Source organism: Pezoporus occidentalis, unplaced genomic scaffold (genome assembly GCF_034315485.1).
Source record: "Pezoporus occidentalis ecotype Australia unplaced genomic scaffold, CSIRO_AGI_Poc_V1 ctg38, whole genome shotgun sequence".
In the NCBI taxonomy this organism is placed as follows: domain Eukaryota; kingdom Metazoa; phylum Chordata; class Aves; order Psittaciformes; family Psittacidae; genus Pezoporus; species Pezoporus occidentalis.
Window position 1 is genome coordinate 537,861 of NW_026915702.1, and position 27,876 is coordinate 565,736.

Here is a 27,876-nt window from a genome sequence, read left to right on the forward strand (position 1 = left end):
CTGCTCTCTCTTCCACATGCATGGATGTCAGTTTAGCTTTTACCTGTCTGCTCCCTACTCAGTTCAATTAAATGAACTAAAGAAAATAGAAACAAACTAAACCCCCTGATATTAAGCAGTTTTCCTCCCACAGGAGGTTTAAAGGGAGAGCACTGAAAAGTACAAGGCACAGACCTGTAAGTGACCCTGCGCCTTGCACTGATACCCGTTTCTGCTTTCTGTGAGAAAGTGTCACGCCGGGCAGAAACAAATCAGGTGCTTGGTACAGCTTACTGTGAAAATATTGAATATTGGAAGGACTGGGTGGCTCAATACATAGGAAGAGTTTACCTAGGCTGGTTTGGATGTGGACTGGACTCCCAGTGATGGAAGGACTGGATGTGCAAGGGAGGAGACAGCACAGTGAAACGAACAGCTGAGAAACAGCCAACAGGACAGACACAGCTTTAAAACTGACAGTCTGAGGCCAACTTCTACATTATGAAGAATCTGCACCAAGTGATTCTGTGGCACAGCTACTCAGCAGAGGCAAAGATGTAACTGGCCCCTTGGGTTAAAGAGACCCAAACTATGCAAACGGGGAAGCCAGATCTGAGTGCTTGCAATGGGTTGAAAAGTCTCCCCTCTATCAATACCAGGGTTGGAGCCAACCAGGCTGTTCACTCAAGTGATAGTTCTCTGCAGCAACCCTTGAAGTAGCTCTAGAGACGGAGTTACCTTTCTGCCTAACTGCTCTTCTGACATACGCTGAACTCAGAGGAAAGCAGTGATTCAGAAAGAAACAAATGGAAGCTAGGAAAGAAGGACTTGAGCCTCCAACTTTGCAGAACCAGTTTTGTGCCATTTTAATGTAGCACAAGACTAACAGGTGAGGTCCAGCTCTCCACCAACTGTCCCAGTCCTGTTCCTCATGCCAGCACAAATGTTTATATGGTCACCAAGATCAGATCTCATTAAAAACTGACAACACCACCACGTTAATGCTTGTGCCAGCACCAGAACAGGAGTGGGAGCACAGCAGATGCCCAGAGAAACTACTCTCTTCTTAATAGCTGCCTGAATTTGTTTTATGAACCTGGATGTGTAACTGCAGCTCCAGGTGAAGTACGACACAAAGGCATGACAAACACCTCGACCTCCCAACATGGCTGTAAACCACCACCTTTCTGTATGTCATTCCAAGCAGGAAAGAAGTTTGCCTTTGACAACCGCACCCAGAGACTGCCAGCCAAGCTTTGCTTGTCTTGAGCCAGCTTGCAAGACAAGGCAAGCAGGAATAGAGCCTGCTGTGAGAATTTGGGGCCTCTTTTCTGTCCTTTGCTTAGATGGAGCTCAGAAGCTCTTACAAAACAATCCCAATAGTAATTTCCTTAGAACCTTCCCCAAAACAACAGTAAAAATAACAGTTTAGCTTCTGATGTACATGTTTGTTAAGCGTAGAGCTGCTGGTTTGCTCCTTGCTCCATATCTCAGGCTGGGAAGATGAATGCAGCAGTCACTCAGTTTAATACTGCTGGTTTTGTCTAAGGTATCACACACAAAAGCACTGTAGCATGTGTTGGACTTGTATCCTCCATCGTTCGTGGCCCTGTGTGTACTACTAAGCAAAAAAACATGTACTTGATCTCTTCAACATGTACATATTGTATCGAAGACACAAACCGGGGAACTCAGATGAAGAGAAAGCAAAAAAACCCCCATACAAAACAATGGAAGCAGCAGTTTGAACAAGGATGTGCTTATTTCCAGAAAAGAAGGCAAGCATCTTTTCTTCCATCATTCCCACTGTTTTACAGTGCAACAAGGTGATGTTAATTTTAAACAACAATTCAAGGATGAAGTGGCACAGCATGTAATTTATTTAAATTAATCCTGCCTGGAAAATGTCAGCATGTTTTCTAACATTGCCATATTTTACTTTACGGACTAAGACAATCAAAAGCTTCCAGGTTATGCACAAGGTAATCACTTTGCATGAACAGCTCTTACACTTTGTACTTTGGGCACACTACTCACACAATATCAGCTTTCCTGTCTATGCAATGGACTACTACTGCTGAGTAACGGCTTAGAGGCTCTTCAGAACATAAAAAGGGAGGAAGAACTTACTGTGAGAGACGTATGGCCCCTGACCTACTGCTTATTAATGGATGGAGAGTTTAGTAATCAAAAGGCTTGGATGCTATGTGTGGCACAGAGGTGACTGGAACAGCCAGTCAGTTCCTTCTGATTGTACCTTGTTTGAGGTTTCTATGCTGATGGTCGACTGTCTCCCTCTGTGCTGCCACTGGCAAGGCCATGAGCCACCTACCCATGTGCTCTTCTGCAGGGTGAAAAAAACACACCATGGGAAACCCACTGCTGTAAATCCCAAGGCAATTTGCATTGTAATTCATGCTGCTTTAAGAGGGGAAAACCTTTGCACACGTCTTTTCGTTGACTCATTCTCTTCCAGGGCCGCTTTGCATCTCATCCCAGCAGCCACAAAGGTTCAGCTTCTCTGCTGGTAGAAGACAAGATCTGGCAGTATGAAGCCATGCCCCATACCCTGTGCCGTTGGCATGACATGGGACCAGTAGTCAAGGCTGAATATTATCACCCTCTTTAATTTTAAGCATAACATCTGTTTGTAACATTAACCTACAGTCTCTTCTCCCCTTTGTGACAGCCAACTTGTGAAATTCTAAAGAGACTGAACAAGGCCAATAAAAATTTAATGGCAGTGACAGCTTTATTCTCAGATCTAACAAATAAAAACCCTTACCCCAGTCTCAGATCTCAGGCTAGGAACTAACAAAACCCAAAGCAAAATAAAGAAATGAAAAAGAAGAATATTTCCAGCTATGAAAAATATTGTCACTGATTTGGAAGTTAAAGGAGTTTTTATTTGGCTCAGGATAACAACATTTCCCAATCTGCACAGGGGAACTATTTGCTGGAAAGCAGCATTTTTTTTTTAATAGCTTTCAAGTAGGGAGCTTTTCTATCCTTAATTCTAGGAGATGAGGCGAACATCATAAATAAGGTTGAAGCTGGGCAGCATCTATGTCCAGCAATCATGATTTCATTTAACCTGGAAAAACTCTGTTGAGTACACCCTATAGAAAGGGGTACAAGAAGCAGACCCACCCCACTCCCTTGCTAGAATTCTCTGAAATGGTGAGTATCACTGAAAACAAGAGCAGGATTTACGTTATCAGTCTGAAATGATGTTTCACAGGACAAAGCACAGAGGGTTGCTCATGAATGCAGTGTCTTACTTCTTGGTTTGAGATGACACACTAATCAGAGGATGAGCTAAGTGGCTCAGGGGAAGGCAAACAGGATGGAAAACCTGCCCTTCCTCTCTTAAATACTTCTGCTGTTACAATTTAGCCCACTTCAGTGGTGACTAAAATGTTGTCTTGTGGCTTTGATAAAATAAATGGATTTCTTCTTTGGGCACCTCAGTCTATTCCCACAAACTAAGCCAGTATACTTCAGTGAGCAAGTGGAGACAAAACTAAAAGAGGATGACCTCGAAGTATGGACATGAGGACACTTGTTCAGGAGGGCTCAAGCCTCTGCCCCACAGTCCACACACAGACTGGAAGAGCTCAGCTGGAAGTGTGTTGAATCCCACATCTCAGTGGCTGCAATTCCCATAGTTTTCAGATTCTCAAAAGCTAAGTTTTGTAACATGGGGTCCTGGGACACCTTCTTCCCATAGCAGATCAAACCTCGCTGCGCGCCTGCCCTCCCCTCCTGTTTTGGTCTCTGTAAGTTACACACAGCTGTAACAATTTTGGTATGGTTTCACAATGAATAGTTAATACGTGCATAGTTCCCACAACACCACTTTTATATCACAATACAGCTGCTGTGGGTTGTGAGACTGGGATAGCAAACATTCCAACATGCTTCCCTCGGTCCTATAGACTGCCCCAGGTATCTGCTAACATCCATGGCTGGAAACAAAATATGGGACTAAATGGATCTGTCGCTTGATCAGCTCTATATCCCCCATATCAGAAGCTCATGGTTGTAACAGAAGTATTAACAAATCTTATTTCAACAAGATGAAGATGTTACTGTCTGCTCCTGCCCCCCTCTGCTATCACATAGGCTGGGGAAACCTCTCATTTGCTTCAGTGCAAGGGCAGGCTGGGTTGGCTTCAGCCACCAGAAGATAGGGCAGTGGATAGGGCAGTGGAGGGTAAGATGCAGATGGCCACTGAGGTGTGTTCAATCACTCCTGCACCACCAAAAAGGGCATGTATGCCTGTGGTCTATGTCAGAGAGAAACCAATGCACTTCAAGTAATGGCCAATAAACTAAACACAAAAAAGAGATTTTCTATCAATCCAGGTACTATGTACTTTTCAAAAAATAAATTATTATTATAATTAAATATAATATTATACATTTTACATCTATTATATATATTATATTATCTATAATAATATTATTTTATTTAGTTATAAATTATTAATTCAAATAAATAAACCCAAGGGGCTGATAGGTTAATTGCTGCTCACTCCTCATCCACACACATTGAGTTACCTTCCATGTGCAGGGAAAGACAGGTATTGGAGCCTATCTTATTCAGTCACCCCATACTCAGCTTCACTTATTTCTTCCTAGTCTTGCTAGCTTAGAAACAATATCATTAGCTTAACTCTCTCCTCCTGAGAAAGGACCAGAGATGGAGATGGCCCCGTTTGAAAGGCAAAAGCTGAACATCATTGTCATTTTAATTAATATCCTGCAGAGACACCACGAAAAGCAAATAAAAAGGGAGGAAGGAAAATAAAAATCAAAACAAAATTAGGTCAATCCTCTTTCCAGAGGGATCTTCTGCAGTCAGCCCAAGGACCCTCTGCTCCCCACATCTCACACTGCACTTCCACCCTCCCGCCGTGGGGGAACAGACAGCCTTGGAAGGGGCAGAACTCAGTCCTGTTGTACAACACCAGTAATCTGACACTGTCTATAAAGAGATTATCTCCGATCCCTCTCTCCTCCCTCCCCCTATACATAAGAAACCCTTTTCAAGGCTAGTGCTGGTTCACTTCTACCCAGGGAAGCTTATGCTACTGAAAAATGTGCACTTTTTTTCTCCCCCGTGTTATTTCTGTTTCTGGGTGTTTCCCATTTTCCTCATTCTTATGCTTTTCCCTCCTGGCATTAATAACATGTAGAATGATTTCAGATGCTGGTCTAAGCGTGTGTTTCAGAGGCACAGCTCTGGACAGAAAACATCATCTCTCTGACACAGGGAGCTGGAGAGGACATCTGTGATCCTGCTCAGCCCTCCCATAGCCACAGGGACCACCAGCATTCCTTGCGAAGCCACCAGGTTCACCATCCCATCAGCCTGTGGATGCTAACAGGCACTTAATTGTGGTGATGAGCAGAAGGGAAGAGGGTAAACGGCAGGCAGTTTTTATATGGTAACAGAGAAGGACCGTGTTTAAGGACACTGGCACATGTGATGTGCCTCAGACAACAGTGTCAGATGCTCCAGGGAGAGATGGGCAAGAAATACAACCACAAGACAGCATTAAGAAAACACTAGGATAAGGTAGGGTAAGTGAAGCTTCATATGAAGAAAGTCCCTTGTAGGACAGAAGAGAAGATAGGAATGGACTAGTTAAGGTTTATAAAGTAATTACATGTCTCTTAATCAATGATACTGCTTTCCCATGAATGCTACCAGGGATTTCGACACTGCATGTTGCTGTTTGTTGCTGGAGCTGCGTCCTGCTGGGGTGAAAGCTTAGTGCAGAGGCCTCACCACAGGCTGGTCCTGGTCTCAAGCATGCAGGTTATCCCAGCCCAACTTGAGCAGCTCTGCTGCAACCTCCTACCTACATTACCTGTTACTGCTGGCAAGCTCCCTCCTGTGTATTACAGAACCTTGCTGGCACAAGCAGGGTGGGCATTTGTGGGTGGTTTTTGCTACAGTGATGCTGCTTCACAAGGAATGTGAGAAAACTCATCTATCCTTCCAGAGACACACAGTTTAAAGGGAAAGGCCATTTGGGTTACGTCTTAACAGTACAGTGAGGGGCTCATCACATCAAATAGCACAGAATTAAAGACTTCTACTTGCAAACCTGACTGGATCAGCTAGTTTAGCATTCAGATTTCATGAACACTGGGAAGAAGAGTTTGGATGCTAATGGAAATGGGTTAGAGACAACATTTGAGAAAGACTCAAAGTTAACTTGGCTGCAAAGACACTTCCTGAACATCCTACTATCCCAAACATAAGGAAACACACACTTCACACAGAAACCTGCTCAAATCTTCGAGGTCTTATTTTCATAGAGTGAACATGTGCAACTCCACAGTCAACAAGAAAACACTTGTGTGGGTACAAAGGCTCTAAACTTTTAACCTTACACTGACATGTTGCTCTGTATATTTTTACATACCTGAGCCTCTTTTTAACCGTCTTCTTGCAAGTTTAATTTGATCCTGAAGAATCTGGACCCAGTCCCTAGGACCAGGCAGTTTATCCACATGGTTAGCAGTGCAGTATTTTTCTGTAAAGACTGAAATAAAAAGATACCATTTTTTTTGAAGTGTTCCACCAGGATGGACAAAAGGAGACTGGAGAGGATTTGAAACAAAATACATCAAATTAACCACTCATCAAAAAGCATTTAAATGGCCAAATCTGGGATTGAAAGAATCACGTCCAACTCAGCGTTTCATGAGTTCATCATTCAGATGGCATTTGTGTGTATAAATATCACAATACCATAGTTACTCCTTACAAAAGCCTATTCCAGAGAAACAGTCTACACCTGAGCTCTTCCATTCATGAGTTTCACACAAAACCATCATAGAAGAATAGCAGTGTACTTTGAAAAGTCTCCAGATGCGGCAGGCACTTGTAAATGCTGCCTCCCATATGGTACAAGGAGAGAGTTGAAGATCTGCTCATTCAGTGGCTTCTTGGTCATGTTCCTAAGGCTTCAGGCAAACAGATGACAGATAGAAAACCTACCTCTGTGCAAACCTTTACAGTTTTCATACTGCCAAACTAACAGAATTTTTATAAAGCTACTAAAAAAGCCTTTTCTGGGAAAAAAAGAAGTATCCTATAGGTCCAATGTCATATTTGGTTGAAAAGATAAACAGGGGCTAAACATTATAGAATCATAGAATGGTTTGGTTTGGAAAGGACCTTAAGATCATCCAGTTCCAACCCTGCTGCCACGGGCAGGGACACCTCACACTAAACATGTCACCCAAGACTCTGTCCAGCCTGGCCTTGAGCACTGCCAGGGATGGAGCATTTACCACTTCTTTGGGCAACCTGTGCCAGTGCCTCACAACCCTCACAGTAAAGAACTTCTTCCTTATATCTAACCTGACCTTCCCCTGTTTAAGTCTGAACCCATTATCTTTAATTCCATATTTATGGCAGCTTCAGCAATGTTATACCCAAAATACAGGATTATAAATGGAGTGAAACTGATGCAATCGATTTTCATCACACAACTGAGAGGTATGCAAAAACTATATAAGAGCAGAAATAGAAAAATAATGCATTATTTCTGTTGGCATTACTATTGTAGTCCTGGTCAGAGGTCTCAGAGCCCACTGTCCCATTATGGCTGGGAAACAAAGACAGAAAAGTGGTCCCAGATGAAGGAATGTGTAAACCTTGAGGACTAATGTCACACAAATAGGATGGGGAAGCATGAAACAATAAAAAAGACAATTTCAGTATTTTACACACACCCTCTGAAGCAGTGCCAGCTGGTCAGTGTAAGGGGACTGAAAGTAATCCCACCCTCCAAACTCTGTGCATGTTAACAGCTTCACAAAACCACTGCATGAAAGGCAATAGCAATACTTTCCTCTGTAGACTGATTAGCAAGGATGTCAGACCAAATGTGAGGGCTTCCTCAGAAGTCAATGCAGCTCCACACATTGCCAGTGTCTGATTTGCAACAACTATGGTCTCTCTGAAAGCAGAAATAATGCTTCCCTTCTGAATGCATATGGTACCTGACACAACAGGAACCTGATCAAGACTCCTACTCACTTCAGACATGCAACTGCAGTTCCTGCTTGTGACCAGGGCATGAGGACAATCTGTGACACTAGGCTGTACCTAGTGCTGCAAGCGCCTACAGTGGGAATTACAAATACTGCCCACTGTTGCCTGCATAGGGAGCCAGAGCCTGGCCACGTTGGAGAGCCAATGTGTTAACTTGCTTCTCTAACTTGCTTCTTCTTTGGAATGAAAGTCAAAATAGTGCTCAGTATGTGGTTAGGAAAACACCAAGGTAGGCAAAAAGGAATGGGAATGCACTAGGAAGAAGGCAGGTGAAGTGGGACCTCCACCTTCTAGTCCACCTGAACTAACAACCCCTCTTATCCAACCCCCTGCCACAGGCAGGGACACCTTCCACTAAAGCAGGCTGCTCTCAACCCATTCATCCCCCCATCTGCATTGATACTGGGGAATGTCCCAGCCCAGCAGTAGGACCTTGCACCTGGCCTATGGAACTTCAGGTTCACATTATGTGCGCTCCTCAATCCTGTTGAGGTAACTCTGAATGGCATCCCTTCATTCTAGCAAATCAACTGTACCACTCAGCTTGGTGTCATCTGCAAACTTGCTGAAGGTGCACTAGAAACCACTGTCTGTGTCCCTGATGAAGCCACTAAATTGTACTGGTCCCAGTATGGATCCCTGAGGGTCCCATCACACTTATATTTGAACACAGCTTACTGAGCTCTGCAGCAAGCGACTTCACTGCCTGGATTTCCAGTCAAACACATAAAGGAAAAATAACAGCTTTTGATATTCCTTTTTCATCTTCCCCCCCCCCCCCCCCCCCCAAGTGAAAGATTGATGCAACTCACAAGGGGACCTGACTGCCTGGGAGAAACACTGCAACTGATTCAACAGGTGCCACTGCATCCCCAAGGTCAGAAGAGGATTTCTCCCTGGCTAATCATCCTGTTGCAGGAGCCTTAAATTACTTGTAAGGACAGCAGTTAAAATGTTTTCAGACAGGAAGAGTGATGCCCAAGCAAACAGATCTCTCCTTTAAGTTCTCTGCTAGGTTTTGGCATGAATATAGCCTTTTGTATTGGTGTCATGGAAAAGGACTTAAAGTGCCACTAAAAGAGATCTGGGCACGTGGTAGAGGAATGTCCTAAGGATAATAATGTAAACAAGATAATGTTGTTCTTGTGGAGATTTCATACTGGCTCAGTTATTTATTGGAATAAATGAAACCACAGTGTCCTATAGCCCAGCTCTTGTGAGGGAAAATGGGTTCTATTGGAACCAGGCTGAGGAGAGACCCACAGGACGTCAGCCCTTGGCATCTTATTCCATCACAGATTGCAGGGATGAGCTCTCCTGTCAGGAATCAGGCACTAGCACTTGGGCAATACTGTAAATACCAATAAAGATCACTGTTACTAAAGTGGTACCCAGTAGTACCATCAGAGACGAAATTTATCTGTTGGAACTATAACTCCCCCCTTTCTTCTCCCAAACTCAAGGGAAGAGGTTAAACCAAGCCTCAGAACTTGCTCCATTACAAGCTTAGCTCCTGAGAAACATTGATCTCCGCAGTGGGTGATGATGCTATTTTAATAGTGCTGCTGCATCTACTGAAAAACATTGCTTTTATCACAGTACTGCTCAAATTAGAGTTTGTTGGGTTTTTTTTCCTAAGTAATTTTGAACTCCTTTTCCTTCCATTTAACTTATTTATGAAAGCTTTTAAGGAAGAATGAGATACAGACAGAGGAAATTCACCTTCAGATTTCTGAAGATTACTGAGCTCAAGAAAGGAAAGTATAAGAAAGTGTTTGTGATTTAAACCTAATGATAACTGTAAGAAAGTCTGTCAGCAACTCTGTGTTAGGACTATGACACAGCCACAATATAGACTTTATCACACAACTGCACAAGTTGAAAGGATTGTCTGGTGGTCTCCATGTCCAGCCTGCTGCTCAGAGCATGGCCAACTAGATCATGATGCTCTGGACTTGGAATATTTCCAAGGATGGACATCCTGCAGCCCTGTTCAACCACCCTTATGCTGAAAAGGCTTTTCCTCGTATTATGTGGAAAATTTCCATGTGTCCAATGCTTCTTGTGCTTCTGAGAAGAGTCTGACTCCATCTTCTCTACACCATCTATCATCTTCTCTAGGTAGTTTTGGACAGCTGTAAAATTCCTCCTGAATCATCATCTCTTCCATTTCCCTCTGCCTTTCCTCACACTTCACATAAGTAAGTACTTCATGACTTAGCTGCTTCAATACCGTAAGTCTTGGTGGCTCTCCACTGGACTCAAGACAGTACATCAGTGTCTTTCTTGCATGGTAAGACGGGGCCACAGAGGTGGTTGCAAAAGGTTCGTTGCCTCCTTTAGCTGTCAATCGACTTACTAAAGATCTTCTCATTGCTAAGGCAATCCTAAATTGGCAATCTGTATGTCAGGGCAAGTCACAGCCTGTCTTTTGATAACTTGGGTATTTTCCCTGCTATCTATCTCAGATTTCAACAACAGAATCCAGTTCAGAACCTTTGGCCTAATACTAGTTCTTTGTATGTTGTGATCGGAGAGGTTGAAGGTACATGTGTTTTTCTGGCAGTGAGAAACTCTGACTGCTAAGAACGCCACCCAGCACAGGGTCCTCACACTGACTTAGGAAATCTGCTTCTACAAGAGAAGGACCACCACCATTCTTATAAGCATCAAACTCATCTCAGTCCCAGTGTTATCTTCCTCCATCTCTCCCCAATCCAGCCATCAACAGCTCAACTATTTACAGAGCAGACACAATCAGATGCAGTGCAAGCCCCAGAGTTTTGGCTGAAGATGATCAGTTACACTGTCATTATGTTTTCAAGAGTTCTTTGCATCTCTGCTATCTGAAAAAGAAAAATGATTACCTTATAGGAACATTGAGTTTCCAGCCTTAGAGCCTGACTTCACAAACTGGGATCACTGGCTTAAAATTAACACAAGCTCTCCCCGTAGAAGCTATTTTTAACAAGTGAATGAAAGGGAACAAAAATAAGACTGCATATTTTAATAGATTTAACACACATCAGAAATTCTAATCCCCTTACACTCTCTGTAGCTGAGAATATGTTCTAATTCCACATATGAAAGAAAGCAAAACCCATACCTTTTATTGCACCCACAATATTTTGGTCTAGTCCTTTCCGGTTGTCATTGAGCCCTCTTTTCCTTTTGCCGTTTGGTAAAGAGTTAGCCAAAGTCTTGTCATCAAAAAATGCACAGACCAGCTTCCTAAAGAGCAGACTTCCTGAGCGAGTATAGTTTGATAATATAGAGTCCAGCTGAGATTTCGGCATGAAGACGTCAAAGCCTTCTGCAAGTTGTACTTCTGGCTACCAAAAGAATACAAATGTTTTAATTAAAGGAGCATTCAAAGACGTTATTTTACTTCAATCATGCACTGGTGAGACTTCACAATCACTTAATCAAACCCTGAAGCTTTTGCCAACTATTCAGTACCACAGCAGCCTACTTCATTGAAATCAAACCCCATCAGTGAATAAGCACCTTAAAAGGCAAATCAAATAATCATACTCCTGTCTGCCCACTGTAATAGGTGACAATTACTGACATTATTTCTAAGCGTGCAGCTAACAAAAAGAACAGAGATACCTTTCAATATTGGATAATAATGACAAACCAGAGGATCATCCCAGAGCAATATTCCCATGCAATGATTTTTGGATATTTGTCTAACCATTTTATGGACTTGTTTCACTGCCAAATGATGGAAACAAGTGGGCTGTGGGGCAGCCAGGCACTTCCAAGAAGCACAAATGCAGGGTTACTGACTGTTCCACGTGGGCTTCCAGCACAGATACAGCCCATAGGAGTAGATGATGAGTTTGAAGGTTGCTTTTGGAGTCAGCATCTGCTGATCATCCATGTTTCCCTCCTTTCCACATTCCCAAAATGCAACCTTAGAAAAGAATGATGTCAGGTAGGCAGCTTATTTCAGCACAGTGGGAAATCACAGGGATTTACACAACCACTAGAAAATGAGATGGAAGGGATGAAGAGGAACAAAACCATCCTGTATTTCACAAGAGTCTCAAGCGCATTGTGGGCCAAAGCAGACGAAGTCCTTCAAGGAAGTCCCCTTATTAAGAGTCTTTTTGCTGCCCCTGTCTGTACATACCAGAAACTACACAATCAATATTTGCAGTATTTTCTTCTGTGACTACACAAGTTGTCTGTATGAAGTAATTATGTATCTAGAATGGAGATACATCATGAATAAACTACACTTTTTAAGGTATTATGTGGAAGTTGGGGGGCAGAGGGTAACAGTGGTCATGATGTGAGGAAATAAGCTTGCTCCTAGTAACCTGCTCTTTTTTCCCCCTTCATGAAAATATATCCATCAGTGGTGGTGTGTTGTCAAAGCTGTTTACAGAGCAAGAGCAAATGCCATCTCCCATCAAATCACCTGCAAATGTCTTGAGTCTAGACAGAAGAAAGGGCTGCCAATCTCTGGAGGATTTGGCTGCGTAACTCTTTTCCCATGGATGTTTAAAACCCAGTATCAAGAGAGTTACAGCAAACAGCATATTTTCAAAGCATGTTCTATGACTGGCTATGATTCTATGATATGCATGTGTATTTTGCAATAAAACTGGAGATTACAATGCTTTGGGAAGCCAGGATGAAGGATTTTTAAATATTCAGATAGCAATTAAAATCTAAAAAGCGTATTTCTCAGCTTCTTCTAGTTGAGAACATTCAAAATGCTGGATCCAGCAAAACAGTCAGAGTTACTCTATTTGACATTTGACAGTCTTCTGATGTAGGTGGGTTTTTAACATATTACTTCTGAAGTTGCTAGTGACAGGAACGATTTTCAGAAGTAAAAAACATGGGCTAAGTTTACAACTTGGGAAAGATTCTACTTCACAGTAATCAAAACAAAGAATGTAGTTGTCATGGTGATGAAGGTATCCTGTCCTATTCTGCTATTTGGGTCTTGGGTCTCATGATAGCGATCTAAGACAACCTCCATTGTACAAGATGCCTTGGGCAGAAAAACCATCTTCACTAGTCATAGAAACACAGAATCATAGAATTGTTTATGTTTAAAAGACCTTTAAGTCCAACCATTAATGCAACATTGCTAAGTCCATGTCCCTGAGCGTCTTTTAAACACCTCCAGGGACAGTGACTCCACCACTGCCCTGGGCAGCTTGTTTCAATGCCTGACTACCCTTGCAGTGAAGAAATTCTTCCTCATCTCCAATCTAAACCTCCCCATGTGCACCTTGAGGCCATTTCCTCTTGTCCCATCCCTTGTTCCTTGGGAGAAGAGACTGAACCCACCTTGCCCCATCCTCCTCTCAGGCAGTTGTAGGGAGCAATGAGGTCCCCCCCGAGCCTTCTCTTCTCCAGACTGAACCCCCCAGGTCCCTCAGCCGTTCCCCATCACACTTGTGCTCCAGGCCCTGCACCAGCTCCGTTGCCCTTCTCTAGCCCTGCTCCAGCACCTCAATGTCTCTCTTGTAGTGAGGGGCCCAGAAATGATCACAGGATTCGAGGTGCAGCCTCACCAGTGCCCAGTGCAGGGGCACAATCACTGCCCTGGCCCTGCTACCGCACTGGTGCTGATACAACCACTACAAGCCAATTACCACTGTGGTAACTTTTCTGACACCTCCTGCTTAAAACCCCAAAGCCAGGAGGATCATGAGGCCCTGACCTCATGGTCTGTAGTTTGCCATTATGCTCCATGGGAGATTTCCTTCCTCCCTGAGCTCACCTTAGGAGATCTGTGTTATGCTTTGAAGAGGTATAACCCCCCACTAATACAACTGTAAGATACACTTCAGACCTTTCCAATGAACCAGCATGGAGGAGTTAGTATTATTTCAGCTTTGACTATTTTGTTCTTAATATAGGAATCAATTTATATATCAGTGAAATAATTTGAAGGCAAAACACTGATTTATTCATATTTCCTTTAGTAGTAAACTGTTTTTCAGTCAAAGACCTAACTGAACTTTATGATCACTTTGAATGCAATTTCTCAAAAGAAAAAGCATTTGTTAGCAGATAATGATCATGGCATAAGGAACTGGTGGGTGAACTATTCATGTATAATAAAATAAATAAGACCTGAATGCCAAAGGCTTTTGCTGTGCTAAAATTAACAGGCAGTGAATTAGATTTAATACTAGACATTTTAGTAGGTTGTACTACCTAGATTAGAAACGATTAGGTTGTAAGTGAAATACTATAACAGTAAAACAAACACGAGAAAGTTTAAGTAAGAATAACAGATTATTACATCTAAAAAGCAGGTTCTATGATTCACGGCCCAGATCAAGAGTTGATCTCACAAAGACTTTTTACACCTCTGTAAGTAGCAGTATTTCATCTCAGCATCTGAACCGGTTGCTTTGGTTTCAGTAGCCTCAATTTTATACCCATTAAACAGAGATTTTTCTTAAAGTTCAATAAATGTTTTCAAAACAACAGCAGTGCCAGTGCTGGCATATGACACAGCACACACTAGAGACAACCCATGCAATATTCTCAAGGGAACATTTAGTTACGGTGCTGTGTAAAATGTCTTTCATTTTTTTTTCAGGCACACTGGTCCTGAGCACGCTAGAGATGCCTCTGAATAAATAGGAAAAGATAATACTGCCATTCATTGTGAAAGAAGAAGTGACTTTCTTCAGCCTTCTCTCGATGTTTAAGGTCACATTTTATTTTCGCTGTTAAATACATCTATTTTCAGAACTCAACTGTTTTCTTTCCAAAGATGAAACAAAATCAATTTGTTTGTCTCGGGCTTCTGGCTCTGTAAATTCAGTCAAACAACTACTGTGGCAAGCAGGGGCCAAAGCATGGGAGGGCAGATGAGGACCTGATTTATGAGCCACATGTTTTCTCTTCTTTTTTTTTATCTTAGGTCAAATTGGCACCTTCAAAGAATTGTGTCCAGCGATAGAAAACATTCATAAAGCCAAATTACATTCCATTGCAAGCACAAAACTCTTTTCAAACCCATGTTTCAAGCTGAAAAGAGTGCCACAAGCAAGGAAAAATTAGAAGCACAAATTGTGTACTGGAGATAAATTACCAGTCCCTCCCCCGACCATTCTCTCAAACATTATGAAGCATGATACTACAAAAGGAAAACCTCTGAAAAAGACTCAAACTAGTTACTTGGTATCACTACAAAGACTATGGCATGAGACTGCAATCTAATTAGTGGTGTGGTTTGTATCTGTGTAACTGAATTAGCATGACTGCTCTTTTTCATTATTAGTTCCCTTTTCCAGAAAGGTAGAATATTATCTGCTGCGTTGTTTTCATTTACGCTTATTGGTAATGAATTTAATTACGTTTTTCTAGCTCATTGTACTTGGGAAATTGGAAACTGCTTGCTCAAAATTAAAAATATATTAGAGAAATTAACGATCAGCTTACTCAATCAGTGAACTGGTTCAGATGGCATCTCTTTGGCCATTAAACAAAGCCAATCAGCCACCGGATACATGAAATTTCTATCAATGTGTATGTATTACATGAACCAAGAGAATACGCTTATTGCAATTTTACATGTAAAAGGTACATATTTTTTTAGATGGGCAAATGTTGGACCCTTTAATCATAATGACATCACCAACAAAGTCAAGGCCCTCGTCCAGCATCCACAGTGATGAAGACCAAATAACTGTATTGAGCAAAGGCTGGAGTATGAACTTTATAGAGGTGAGGAATGCCCTGAAGCCAGTGGGACCAGCCAGGCATGAGACACAGCACATAAATACACCTTGGCAGGATAAAGGCATACATGTAGACTACATGCACTCATCAGCAAATGACAGCGCTGTGAACGGTTTATACACAAAGCACTTTTCACAGCTCCTGATCTCATGGTGGCTCTTGGCATTAAGAGGCATGAAGAACAAGTTTCAACTGTAAGCTCAAACAACAGGCAGCCTTGAACTCAAGGGAGAACTACACACTCATGAAAGCAGAAAAACAAACCCCAAACCTTTGTAATCAGCACTTCTCAAGTCAAACCCTACTGTCTAACCCTACCCAAGATTTGCTTGTTTAACAAAAAGCAGGAACATCAACCTGCCTTGAGTACTCATTCTCCTGAATGAGTTTCAAAATCCTGTGATCCCACTTATTAAAATATTAACTTACATCTGATGAAGCTGATTCAAGGATAATGCCAAATCCTGAAACAGGGGTTTCTGGTTTTAAGGGGGTTTCAACTGCTTGTAGACTCGATCGCTCTGAGTTTGTTGATAGTTTCTTTTCGTTCTCTGCAGGGTTGGGTTTCTTATTCATGGTAATTGGTTCAACAGTTTTGAGGGGCAGTTTTTTCTTTTTATTTCTCTTTCTTGATATTGTTGACTTCTGTGCACAAATCAGAGGAGCAGGAGGCTGCTGTCTGTTTTGAGTCCCAACTGAATGAAAGAAAGCAATGAATTAAACTTATAGGCAAAAGCACATGTACAAGCACACAGACACATCATTAAACTACTGACATACTGAACTTATCCCCTGGATATGTGGTATGGTTTTCAGGGCTGTTTGTGCATGTGAAACACTTACGTTTTATCACCTTTGCGTAATTTTCCAATCTGTACAATGGGGAAAATGACACTGAGCTCCACTGTGAGGTTTTCCAAGACACACTGATGAATAGCACATTAGGAAAACTAGGAATACGTAGTTCTTTTTCCTAGTGACCAACCTAGGGGTGGTGACACAAAGGGCTTGAGCAATGATTAATTTGTGTACCTTGCTGAATGACTGAGAATCTGTCTTTGAGCATCTTTTCCGGATAACGTCAGATAATATAAGTGCTAATGCAATTATTTTTCTGAACAGTTACCAAGTTAATTAGCTTAGCAAGAACATTTCAAGTACCATTATGTCAAGAACAAGTGAAAACACTATTAAATAGTTTAATTTCTAGGGAAAAAAGTAACTCAAAGTTGCATCAGTTTGTTTCACTCAGACACAGAAACTGACAGGTCATGTGCTACCTCTGCAATCTAACGAGACCAGACTTATTTATCAGTATCTTGCATTTTCCACAATCATTTGTACAAATGAAGGCATCAATCCTGAACCAGTACCAATGCAAACAAGTCCACCAGCAGAATGATCTGCAGATACAATTATATATCTGGATGAATCAGGAAAATGGAGGTCAGAACAAAAATGGCCAAAAGTGCTACCCATGCTAATCAAACTCACTCGACTCACTCGAGCTAGGAGCGAACTACAAATAATCCTCATCTATAAAGCCTGAGGAGAAACCCAACCCTTGGAATACTGTTTATTAAAAGATTTCTGGGATATTTCATTTCTGGCAAGGATTTACAAGACTGTAATGCGTAGTTTATCATTTAGATAGAAGGGTGTTAGAATACCAAAATAAGTGATTACACTTTCACTTACATGTTCTTTTTTTGCTTTTAACAACACATGTGCCAAACAGTGTTTTTCTCTCTACAAAACCATCATTTCATGCCTACCAGAAAATATGAATCAAGAGATCCACAAATTAACAAGGTATTTACACTCTAGCTACATAATAAATAAGAAATGTTCCTGCTATTGAGGAGCCAGCTTTTCTGGCATAACCCCCAGTTCTGTACCTCTCACCCATACGCTATTTTTAATCATGCTTATAATTTCAATGAAATCAGTGCAACTGTGTAAAGAATTCCCTGTCCCAGCAAAGATTGCAAAACCTGTGCTTCTTTGCAAATCAGTGACTTTTAAAAGAGCATTTTTACTCATGTCAACTGATACTACAAAACCTGTCTGATCCTTCCTGTCACTCACTGAAACACGAAACACCATGTAGACAAGGAGTTTAGTCAGCCCTTCACTCCACCCACCTGCAGTTAATTGCTCAACACTCCCTTTTCTTAGAGGTCATATCCAGCACTCTAAGAGAAAAACCTCCACGGCTCCACTCCGCATCACTCATATTGGAAATCTCCAATATCTCCAGTTCTCATCAGCATTAACACTAATGTTTAGGAAGCCTGTGATGACCTACCTAACTCTTAGCTGCCATACTCTTGTTATCTTGTTGTCTCTAGTGCTCTGTGCTGTTCTGTTTCAGCTCCTAATCTAGCAGAAAACTTGGACTCAATAGTTTTTCCCAATGAACACATTATTGCTGGTTCAGCCAGTAGAAGGAACTGGTAAACCAGCCTGAAGAAGGGTGGATGCCGCAACATGCAGCAGCTAGCTCAGTTGAGGCTACCACTGAGCTGTAACTTGAAAGATCTTTGAAGTGTTATACAATAACTTTAAGTGGCCTTCCAAGTTTCTTTCCTTACCCTTAAGATTAATGAACTGGTAAGCAGCTAACTGGTAAAGGAGCATTTTGCACCTCTGTACAAATACACCCTGAGAACAAACTGGGGATAGTTGTAGCATATAGATGTACCCACCCAGTTCCCATTAGGAATAAATTTATTCTCATTAGGAATAAATCACATTACATTTATTTATTTATTTTAGCCTTAAAAGATTCCTACAGGTAACATCCCACGTTATAGGTAAGGATCTGAGAAGTAAAAATGACATTTCCAAGAAGCTTGTGAAAATTTGACTTTGAACAATGTGTCAAGAGAGCAGGAAACAGCTCAGGTTTTCCTGAGTTTACATAAAGTTCTGTCTTACTAGACCATTCCTCCTAACAAGAAGATCATGGAATCATAGAACAGTTTGGGCTGGAAGGGACCTCCAAAGATCATCTAGTCCAAGCCCCTTGCAATGAGCAGGGTCATCTTCATTTGAGATGCTTGTCATGGATAGGCACGTCTGGGACCGGCCATTGTACCTGCTTGAATCTGAATCAATTTTCGCATGGTCTTGAGCTCCTGAAGGATAGCCTGCAGGGTTGACTGGCAATTACATGTACAGCAGTTTGGTCCAATTGATGAATTCATCATTGGGATTTCTCCTGAAAGAAAGTGGAAAGAAATGGGGGAGAGGGGATGTAACCCACAAAAACCACCCAAACAATGAGCAGGCATTTGAAACTATTAGCAATACACCAGATCATGGAATTAGATCCAAAGCAAGAAGCAAATGATTTTCAACATGGTGCCTTTTAAGAGGAAGGGACCACTAGTTTTTATCCAATTACTAATATGTGCAATTATATACAGTAGGGAATGCAATGTTACATGGGCTGAAGAAGACTGAGCATGAATACAATGCACTCTTCACAGCAGGGCTGTCTATTGTCAGGCTAGTTCATCTTGAATAACAGTAGCACCAAACCTCATTATAAATATACTCACTTTATCACACACACACAAAAAAGCCCATCTCCCAGAACAGCCTTACAAAGAATGAAGACAGACAGCATAATAAAGGTTTACACTGTACATTAAATGAGGGCCTAAGAATTTTAAACTGCTTGAACGTTACATGTGATACTTTATCATGTGAAGAATTGAGAATGAAAATGAAACACCCTATTCCAAGGGAAAAATACCCACAAAAAAACCAAACAACACCTTCTCAAAACAAACAGGCTGGAAAAGAATCACAGCAAGAAAACCTTTCAAATCTGCTCTTCTCCTTCCTAGGCTGGGATTGTTTTCTATGTCATGTTTTCCAGCACTGTGACCTACAAGATGGGCTTTCCATAGTTTCCCTTTGAAAATGAATAGATTCAACGGGTACTTCTTTTCCAGTAATTCTTACAGTGTTTATCTGAATTTACATACTTCTAGTTCTAGCCCTTAGCAATGCTTTTATTACTGCCTTGCTTTCCAGAAGCTTTGCATTGGAGGTCCTGAATTAGGACAGGCTGTAACAGCTGGGAGATTTCAAGCTTTACCTGAACAGTTATATCCTGCATGTTAGTTTAAAATAGTTATATCCTTAGCTTTACTGCTGCAAATAAAACATTCAATATTCAACAGAACACCTAGCAGTATCCGCTTGAATCTGAGGCCAGTTGGGATGCACCCCCCTTCATTTCAAAACATGCTTACAGTCATTTACATTGATGGCTGTTTTACTGCTCATCAAAGCATGCAAGAGGGATGATCATTTTATGAAGATACGTACAAATGAATCTAACAAAAATCATCTTGCTTGGTGTCTCATGTGGTGGACTTCAGAGTGTATTTGCCTTTTTTCCCCATAGCTGACACTTATCAGGTACCCTTTAATCATTACCTAGCTAAATTTAATACCAGGCAACTCATTTAATCTTCGTTCATAAATCCTCCCATTTTTCATTTGCTTTCCTCTGAAGACAAACCAGTTTATTAATACCTTTTTAGGTCTGGTCTGTGTTCTTTTCGATGTCACACCCACACAGATTCCCTGACTTCAAACCCCATTTGAAATGGATGAAATATGGCCACTGCTAAATTGCTCAGACTCTTTCCTAGTTCTTCCAGTGTCATTCCTCCATCCTCAAATCTCTCTTCCCAGGCACACGTTTTCTATCTCTTTCCATTCAGTCCTTCAGCTTTGAAGCAACATCTATCAGACTTGAGCAAACTGGTGGTCGTTCTCCCAAAAGTAAGCGACTTGTGAAGCCAAACTCATGCATTACTTAAAAGACTATTGGCACCTTCTGGGTGTCTCCTCCTTTCCTGACAGATTTAGACTGTCCACACTACTACAATTACATATTTTGGTATTTTAAAACAGCACCCATGGACAAAACCTGTTAATACTGCACTAAGATAAACAGAGTAAGAATCTCTGCAAGTCTAGCAAATACAAATACAATAGTTCCATTTGCGGCTTTTCACCAAGGTTTCAGCTGTAAATAAAACAACTTTTTCAAAGTAAAAAGTGATCTGGAAAACAGGCTGAGTCTCAAATTAAAACAGAAAGAGGTTACTGACTCAGCAGGACTCTGCCCTGTTTGATCTCACCCTTCCTTTGTGCACTGTCTATTCACTGTAAGTTCCTTGGGGCACGGATGGGATTTTATCTTTCCAATGGTCCATAAAGTTCAGCCCATTGTTACAGGTACAGAGGGAAACAAAATATATGTTATCTTTAGCTTTGCAGCAGGTTACTCAGAATCCCTCAACTTGGCTCCACCAACACCCTTTACCCTAAAGGGTAAGGCAGACTTTAAGGGTTAAAGGGAGGGCAGACTTTAAGGTAGGGGTTAAGGGTGTTAAAGGTAGACTTTTAGATAGATGAGGCTCAAGGCTACTTGGAATTTAACAGCATCAGCATAACCCTTTACCTGTCAGTAAGACAAACAGGCACCCTAGAAATGGGGTCCTAGGAAATTAGGAGAGTTTTATTAATAGAAGACAAAGACACAGTAAAAACAGCCTTTCTCCAGTGTTTTTTCAATTGGTTTAAACTAGTAAGATCCTCAGGATAAAGCCTGTTCTCTCTCTTGATCAGAATCCAATATTCTAGTGGGCTTTTGGAAATGCTATCTGAAAGACTACAGCAGGAGACAGGGCTGGTGGGCTTCTGTTTCCTTCTTAATGAAGACTTCACATAGTGCTGAAGTGCATCTGAAAACTCAGACAAGTTATATCAGTAAATACCTGTACATCTTTCCTGTTGCAATACAACATGTTCCTAATGAAAGTACGCAGTCACGCAGGCTCCTGATGGAAAACCAAAGGGTCTATTTTCCCATTGAGACATAGGGGATTTACATTATAATCCCCATTAGCATTGATAGAAATTACCCATGTAAATCTACCACAGGTACTGGAAATGGGAAAAGAGACCACCAGTATTTCATATCAAAGCAGGATTCTACTGACTTCATACATATTCATGAGGGTTTTTTATTTTCTTTCTAGCCTCCCTCCTCTGATCAGTTATTGTGTTATAAGAAACATCTTGTAGAGTGTTCTCAGTCATTGTTCCAAGCACTACCTTTATCATTTTTAGAGGACAAAAGCAACCCTTTTCAACTTGTTATAAATCATTTTTTAATTTTAAAAGGAGAACAGACTTTTTATTTTTATGAAGGAGTCTTTAAAGAGCCATCTCCCTCTCTTTGGAAGCTAGCCAGCAGGCAAATTTGATACCAGCTTCTATAGTTGAGAGAAGGAGATGACACAAGTGCAGTAGTTGCTTCCCCAGTGTGAGCAGCAAGTAGCCCAGGACAGTGGCTCTTACAGCTGGGTCTGCTGAGAGTGAGTTTACCAGGTGTAACATTGCTACCATGAGTTTATATTTGAAAAGTATGCAAGCACAATCCATTGATGTAACTTGACATAACTAAAAAGCAATTCAGCTGCTGCATCACTGCCAGATTTGTTACAGAACATAAACTCAAATGCTGCAGACAAGCTCTATGAGTTTGTTGTGTCTTAACAAGCCAGACATGCTACTCACTGGTAGTAGCTCCAAGAGGCTTCCACTAAACACAGAAGGTCACAGGCTTCTAAGTAATGACTTGTGGAACCATTGCCTTAAATATGGTTCAGAATAAATCACTTTGCTTATCAAGTACGTTCCTACTCTTTCCTCTGTTGCAGCAATGCCCAGGCTCCCCCCATTCCTCCTTTTCCCTCTCTATTTTTGGCAATACCCTTTTCATAACTGCTTTCTAAACCAACACCTATTAAACATCCATTCCAGCCTCCCCTTGAACCACCTTTACCATGTGAGTAGATAACTAGTTAGATGGACTTGGCATGCTTGTTACAATCAACTTTGAGTAATTCAGGCAGCCTAAACCATATATCTTGGCTTCCTATATTGTATGTATCCACAATGGACAGAAACAGTTTCTGGACTCATCTGTCTGATAATGCCTGGACATCTCCCAGTGATGACTTAGACCTGACAGCCCTACATAATAAGCTTACACCCCACCTGAACAGTTTTGCTCTGATGAGTTTAAACACCATGGTAAGTACCAAGGAACAGTATCTTCCTTGGAGTACTGTTCAGCATTTCTACACCCAGCTTTTAAGGACTTTGTCCATCCTCTGAATAACATCTAAAATACTGAGTTAGATGCTCAGGCTTCCAATGCAAGGGATGGGGGAACGGCCACCCAGAAGAGCTGCGTGCTGGGTGAGGAGCAGTTTCAGAGCTTGCCCATGGCCCAGAAACACATCAAATGTTTTCCCTTCCCAGAGACCAGGCTTCAGAGCCAAAGCAGCATAAGTGCTTGGCAGGATCACAACACCCCACTGGAGGCAGACACCTCTAAACAAAGAGCCTTGCAGATCATCTTTTTCAAAGGTGGCCAGAGGAGAGGGCTCACACCCACCTTTATGTAATAACCTAAAAAACTGCATTCCTTTCTGCAGCAGGACAGCTGCACAGGGAGGGGTGGAAGGTGCCTCCTGGTGCACTCCCCCAAGAGCTGGGAGCCTGGCCATTCCTCTTCTCCAGCCCAGGAGGTCACTCAATCCAACCCTTCTCCTTGTCTCTCACAGACCATTCTAACCTATAAGAGATCATAGATGAGCCGAACCCTTCCTCTTTGTATGAAAAATCAAAGCACTGACATTTTCTTGCATATGTGGCCAAATCCTGTCAACACGTTTTAGTTCACATGCTGAATCAGGCCCCTGAGGGGACAGAGGTGCTGCTCCACCTACTTTCTGGATGCGAGAACTAGGCATGTGCAGGCTTGGGCACTTCTGTGCATGCAGCGAACTGTCCCTGCCAGTGCCCAGGGACTCTCAGGACAAAAAGAAAGATGCGCAATGAATTTCGGGTCCTTCCACACTTTCAGAAGGACCCGAAATGAGTGGGATTTTGAAAGCACAGCTTTTTATTCTGGCAGTAAAACCTCCATACTGGGGAATTTTAAACAACAAGAGAAAAGCATTTTAAGGGCACACTGCCATCTACTTCAGGGCAGAATCCTCTGCCAGCATAAGACGGACCATGCTCTATACACGTCATTCATAGGTAGACTCCATCATCTCTTTTCTCCAATAGTCCCATTGGAATAAAAGCCTAAGGCTGTGGATGGGACTTTGTACCTGTTATAAGGCTGATGCCATCTCCTTCTGAAAGTCAGTAGAATCCTGCTCCACAAGTGGTGTCACAACAGAGCTACATTACTCATTGCAAAGAGGAGTGGTAGAGGTTGACATTTAATTAGCTGTGAATATAGTAACAATGGCAAAAGCTGTTTTAGTAAGTACTGTATAGAAATTAAGCCTGCAACAGCATTGAGTAATGTTGTCCTATCACCAGGAATCCATTTTAAAAGCTAAGACAGATGGCAGCAGAATGCACCGTGCCCACTTTCACACCTTTTCAAAGTGATAACTATGTGCTCATTTGGTAGACTGAACTATAAAACTGCTCTCAGTGCAGCGGTACAATATATCATCACAACAAAAGCAGAAATTTAGTACAGTACAAGGAGAGAGAGGGAAAAAAAAAGTAGCATTCTCAGTAACTAATGCAGATCATACCATTGGATGCCACGGTTCGTGTCTGATTTTGGAACGTTTTGGATCGAGTTCCGTATTGCCCTGAAAAATGGCTGGCTTGGGGTGATAATTCATTCCATGCACCGCTCTGTGAAGGATGAAGGCTCGCCTGGGACTCTGCAGGGGGATTCAGGCGCTGGGCCCAGGCTAAGTCTAAATCTTGGGGCTCCTCCTTTAGTTTTTCTCCTTCTTTGCCAACTCGTTGATAGATTCTTCCAGTGCTGTCATTCAGTAATCTTCTCATCCCTGTAATTTGTTTTTTAATTTCCCGGCTTTCATCTCCTAATGAAAACAGAGCCACAGTTATCACTGTAAATTAGCAAAAAGGGTAATGGGTAGAGATTAGAGATTTTAGATGCCAATAAGAGTTCGAGTATAAAAAGAAATAAAGATGAGAAAGAAAAAGAGACGGTTGGGCAGAAGCTGGTATGTTCCAGGCTATGCTTTAACACAGAGATGGTTGACATCTCCCACGGTTGAAAGACCTGCTGAACTTGGCTTTCTTGATGCTGTTTCCAAAGCTTTGATGAGTAAGATTATTTTTTCTGCAGAAGGAAATAATAATAGCTACCGCAGTTTCAAATAAACCATCCTTTTAAGAGACTGATCCTATTCAGCTGTTGACATCCGTGGCTATTTTCCCCAAGTAAAGCCTAAAGGATCAGATCTTCTACATATCAGTTTGTTAAATGCAGAAGGTTAGATCCTACAAAGGAAAAATAAACCACAAAAAGCATCACCCCACACAGACACACAGAACAACACTGCATCTATTGATTTTAGGATCAGTTCCATAGGCCACAGAATTGAATACTACTGGTTTATACAGGAATAAATTAAACGGCAGCTAATACACATATAACCATATACAGCCTAGCATATACTGCTGGAGGTCTTAAAACTGTGGATTATGAAAACAAAATGAAACTTTAAACAAGAAAAATTTGCCTGTTTCAAGTAAATTCAGGGCATTTAAATAATAACAATTGCATGCTTTAATACTCCTGGCACCATTTAAGTATTAATTTTACATATGGAGCTGCTGATTGCACAATGAATATATGTGTTTTGAGCAGATAGCAGCTATTTTGCTTGTTAAAGCATACATTACATCTCACTAGTAATAAGGAAGTGATCACAGCCCCTTCTGAAATAGGAAGTTTCTATTTTTTTACTGGTAATAGAAAAATCAAACATCCTAAGCAAATGGAATAAGTGGAAGAAATTGCTGAATCAGCCTTTCTTTATAATGCACTTTATACAGTAATACTTGCTATCCTCTACTGAGTTTACATTTGCATGTCCCAAAGTAAACCTATTTTTGGCAAAGCAATAGTGCAAAGGAAACTTCAGAAGGAAATGCCAACCATCCAAAACCCAAGATGCAACGTTCATCATAGACTCGTGCAATGGTTTGGGTTGGAAGAGACGTTAAAGCTCATCTAGTTCTAACCGCCTGCCATAGGCAGGGACACTTTCTACTAAAGCAGGTTGCTCCAAGCCCTGTCCAACTCTGGTTCAACAAGACATTTGACAGTGTGTTAATGCCAGGCACATGAGCAATTTTATCAACCCAACAGCACTATTCAGTTGTATAAACCTAGAAGCATGCTTAGGTAGCTGGCTGAACCAGGCAGCTAAAGAGCAGCAACCCCCTCCACAACACAGGTCAAGCTCAATGTGGCTGCAAATTGCTGTGCAAGCCCAGCATACCCAGGGAGGCACCTTAAAGAGGGAGGTTTTGCTGTAGGAGGTGAAGCAGCAGAAGGGGACACAAGCTGTACAATCTGCTCCAGCCTCTGCTGAATCAGAGCATCTCCTGCCTGACCCGGTGCACTGGTTCCCTGGGCCAGAGCCAGCTGGCTCCAGCCCACCCTGATCCAGCGGGAAAGTGGGTGGTTTGCAAGAAAGCTTCTAGTACAAGCTTAGAGAAATATGTGTCAACCCTGCACACGATACTCCAGCACTGCTTCCACTCCAGCTACAGCAGCAAGAAACCCCTTTGCAAGGAAGTTCTGCATTGTGTTTGCTTTGTCGGTTTGCCTGTGGATTTGTGTGTGGGTGTGATTTAATTAGCAAATCACAGCACCAACTCCTCTAAAATGACACTTTCTGGCCCTGACCCAACTAAGGGTTGACTGTTTGTAGTTCCCAACCTCAAAAGGCCACAGAGTACCACCAGACTCCAATTATTAAGATACTTTACACTGCCTTTCCCCTGTATGTGGCTGTATCTGCCCATATCCACGCTCCAAATGCTGTTTGCTACAGCAAAGCATGAAGCAATCCCTCACCATCGCATCATTTAGTAGTACACCAAGTTTTATGTTGTCGATTTGGATTTGTATTCAACAGCAAAATGTATCTGAATATCAAACAAGCTTCCCACCCATCTCCTCCTGTCAGTGACTGTGTGCTACGTGGCTGGTCGGGTGACATGTTGTTGGAAAGATTAAATTTCCCTTTCCCAATTACATAAAATATTAATGTTAATTGAGCTTGTTCAGCCTTGATTCTGCTTCCTTGTTCCTCCATACAGAAGTCTTCCCACTGATGAGCACACTTACTTCTAAATAGAAAAAAACCCTACATTTATGTCACAACAAACCCTGAGCGTGCATCCTACATAAGCATGTCTTTGTGTTTAGGTAGCTCCCTACTTAAAACAGGGAGATTCAAACTTCGTGAACTTATTTGTTAAGTTTGTTTTTTTTTGCTGTGGTTCTTGGTTTTAGGGATTTTTCTGCTTGGGGTTTTTGGTGGTGGTTTTTCTTTGAGTTTTGGGGTTTGTTTGGGGTTTTTTAAATGTCTTCTGTTTTGTAAGGAAGGACATAAAAACCATGCAGGCTGTAACTGTAACCTTGACTTAGTCTTCAATGCAAGTTTACAATCCCCCTCTTGCAATTACGACTTTTAATCTGTAACTGGCCAGTGACAGCAGCATCCTTCCTGACACTGTCTAAATCTGCAGGCAGGTAGGTAGTAGTAACAGGTTTAACTTCATGCCCCTTGGTTCTCTCATCTGGCTATTAGCTCTAAAGCCCAATGATAGCATTTTGTCATCAGCTATCATCAGCTGATGATTTTCACACATAATAATCACGTAATTTTAAAAAAAGTAAATTAAAAAAAAAGGAAGATGGGGCACAGAAAAAAACAAAGAGCTCAAGATACTGCGTGTTACAGAGGAACCGGCCTTGCTGTTTAAATACTGAATAGGATAATCATATAGTTTAATACAGAAAAATCTGCATTGCCTACCTCTAAAAGCCCTCCTGAGATGGATTTTGAGGCCTGAGAGGAGTGGTGCCTATTTCAGCTTCTCCCTGTGCCAGGGGTTCTCACCACTTCCAAGGGAATGGGGACACCTCTGAAGGGCAGACTACATGAGTTGCTATTTGGATTCCC

General features: G+C 41.7%; 1 protein-coding gene across 9 annotated transcripts in view; it reads right to left on the reverse strand.

The window, feature by feature from the left end:
* Positions 1-27,876, reverse strand: part of BEND7 (BEN domain containing 7) — a 46,817-nt gene that overhangs the window by 7,794 nt on the left and 11,147 nt on the right. For 5 of the 9 annotated variants that reach the window (XM_062631883.1, XM_062631881.1, XM_062631882.1 and 2 more), the window contains 5 exons: positions 24,451-24,750; positions 18,888-19,010; positions 16,217-16,482; positions 11,166-11,391; positions 6,420-6,539 (listed from right to left, as the gene is read on the reverse strand). In XM_062631883.1, coding sequence (XP_062487867.1) covers positions 6,420-6,539; positions 11,166-11,391; positions 16,217-16,482; positions 18,888-19,010; positions 24,451-24,750 — 1,035 coding nt within the window. Of the gene's footprint in view, positions 1-4,510; positions 4,745-6,419; positions 6,540-11,165; positions 11,392-16,216; positions 16,483-18,887; positions 19,011-24,450; positions 24,751-27,876 lie in introns of those variants that run through there. The other 4 variants (XM_062631885.1, XM_062631886.1, XM_062631884.1 and 1 more) reach the window with 3 other exon arrangements.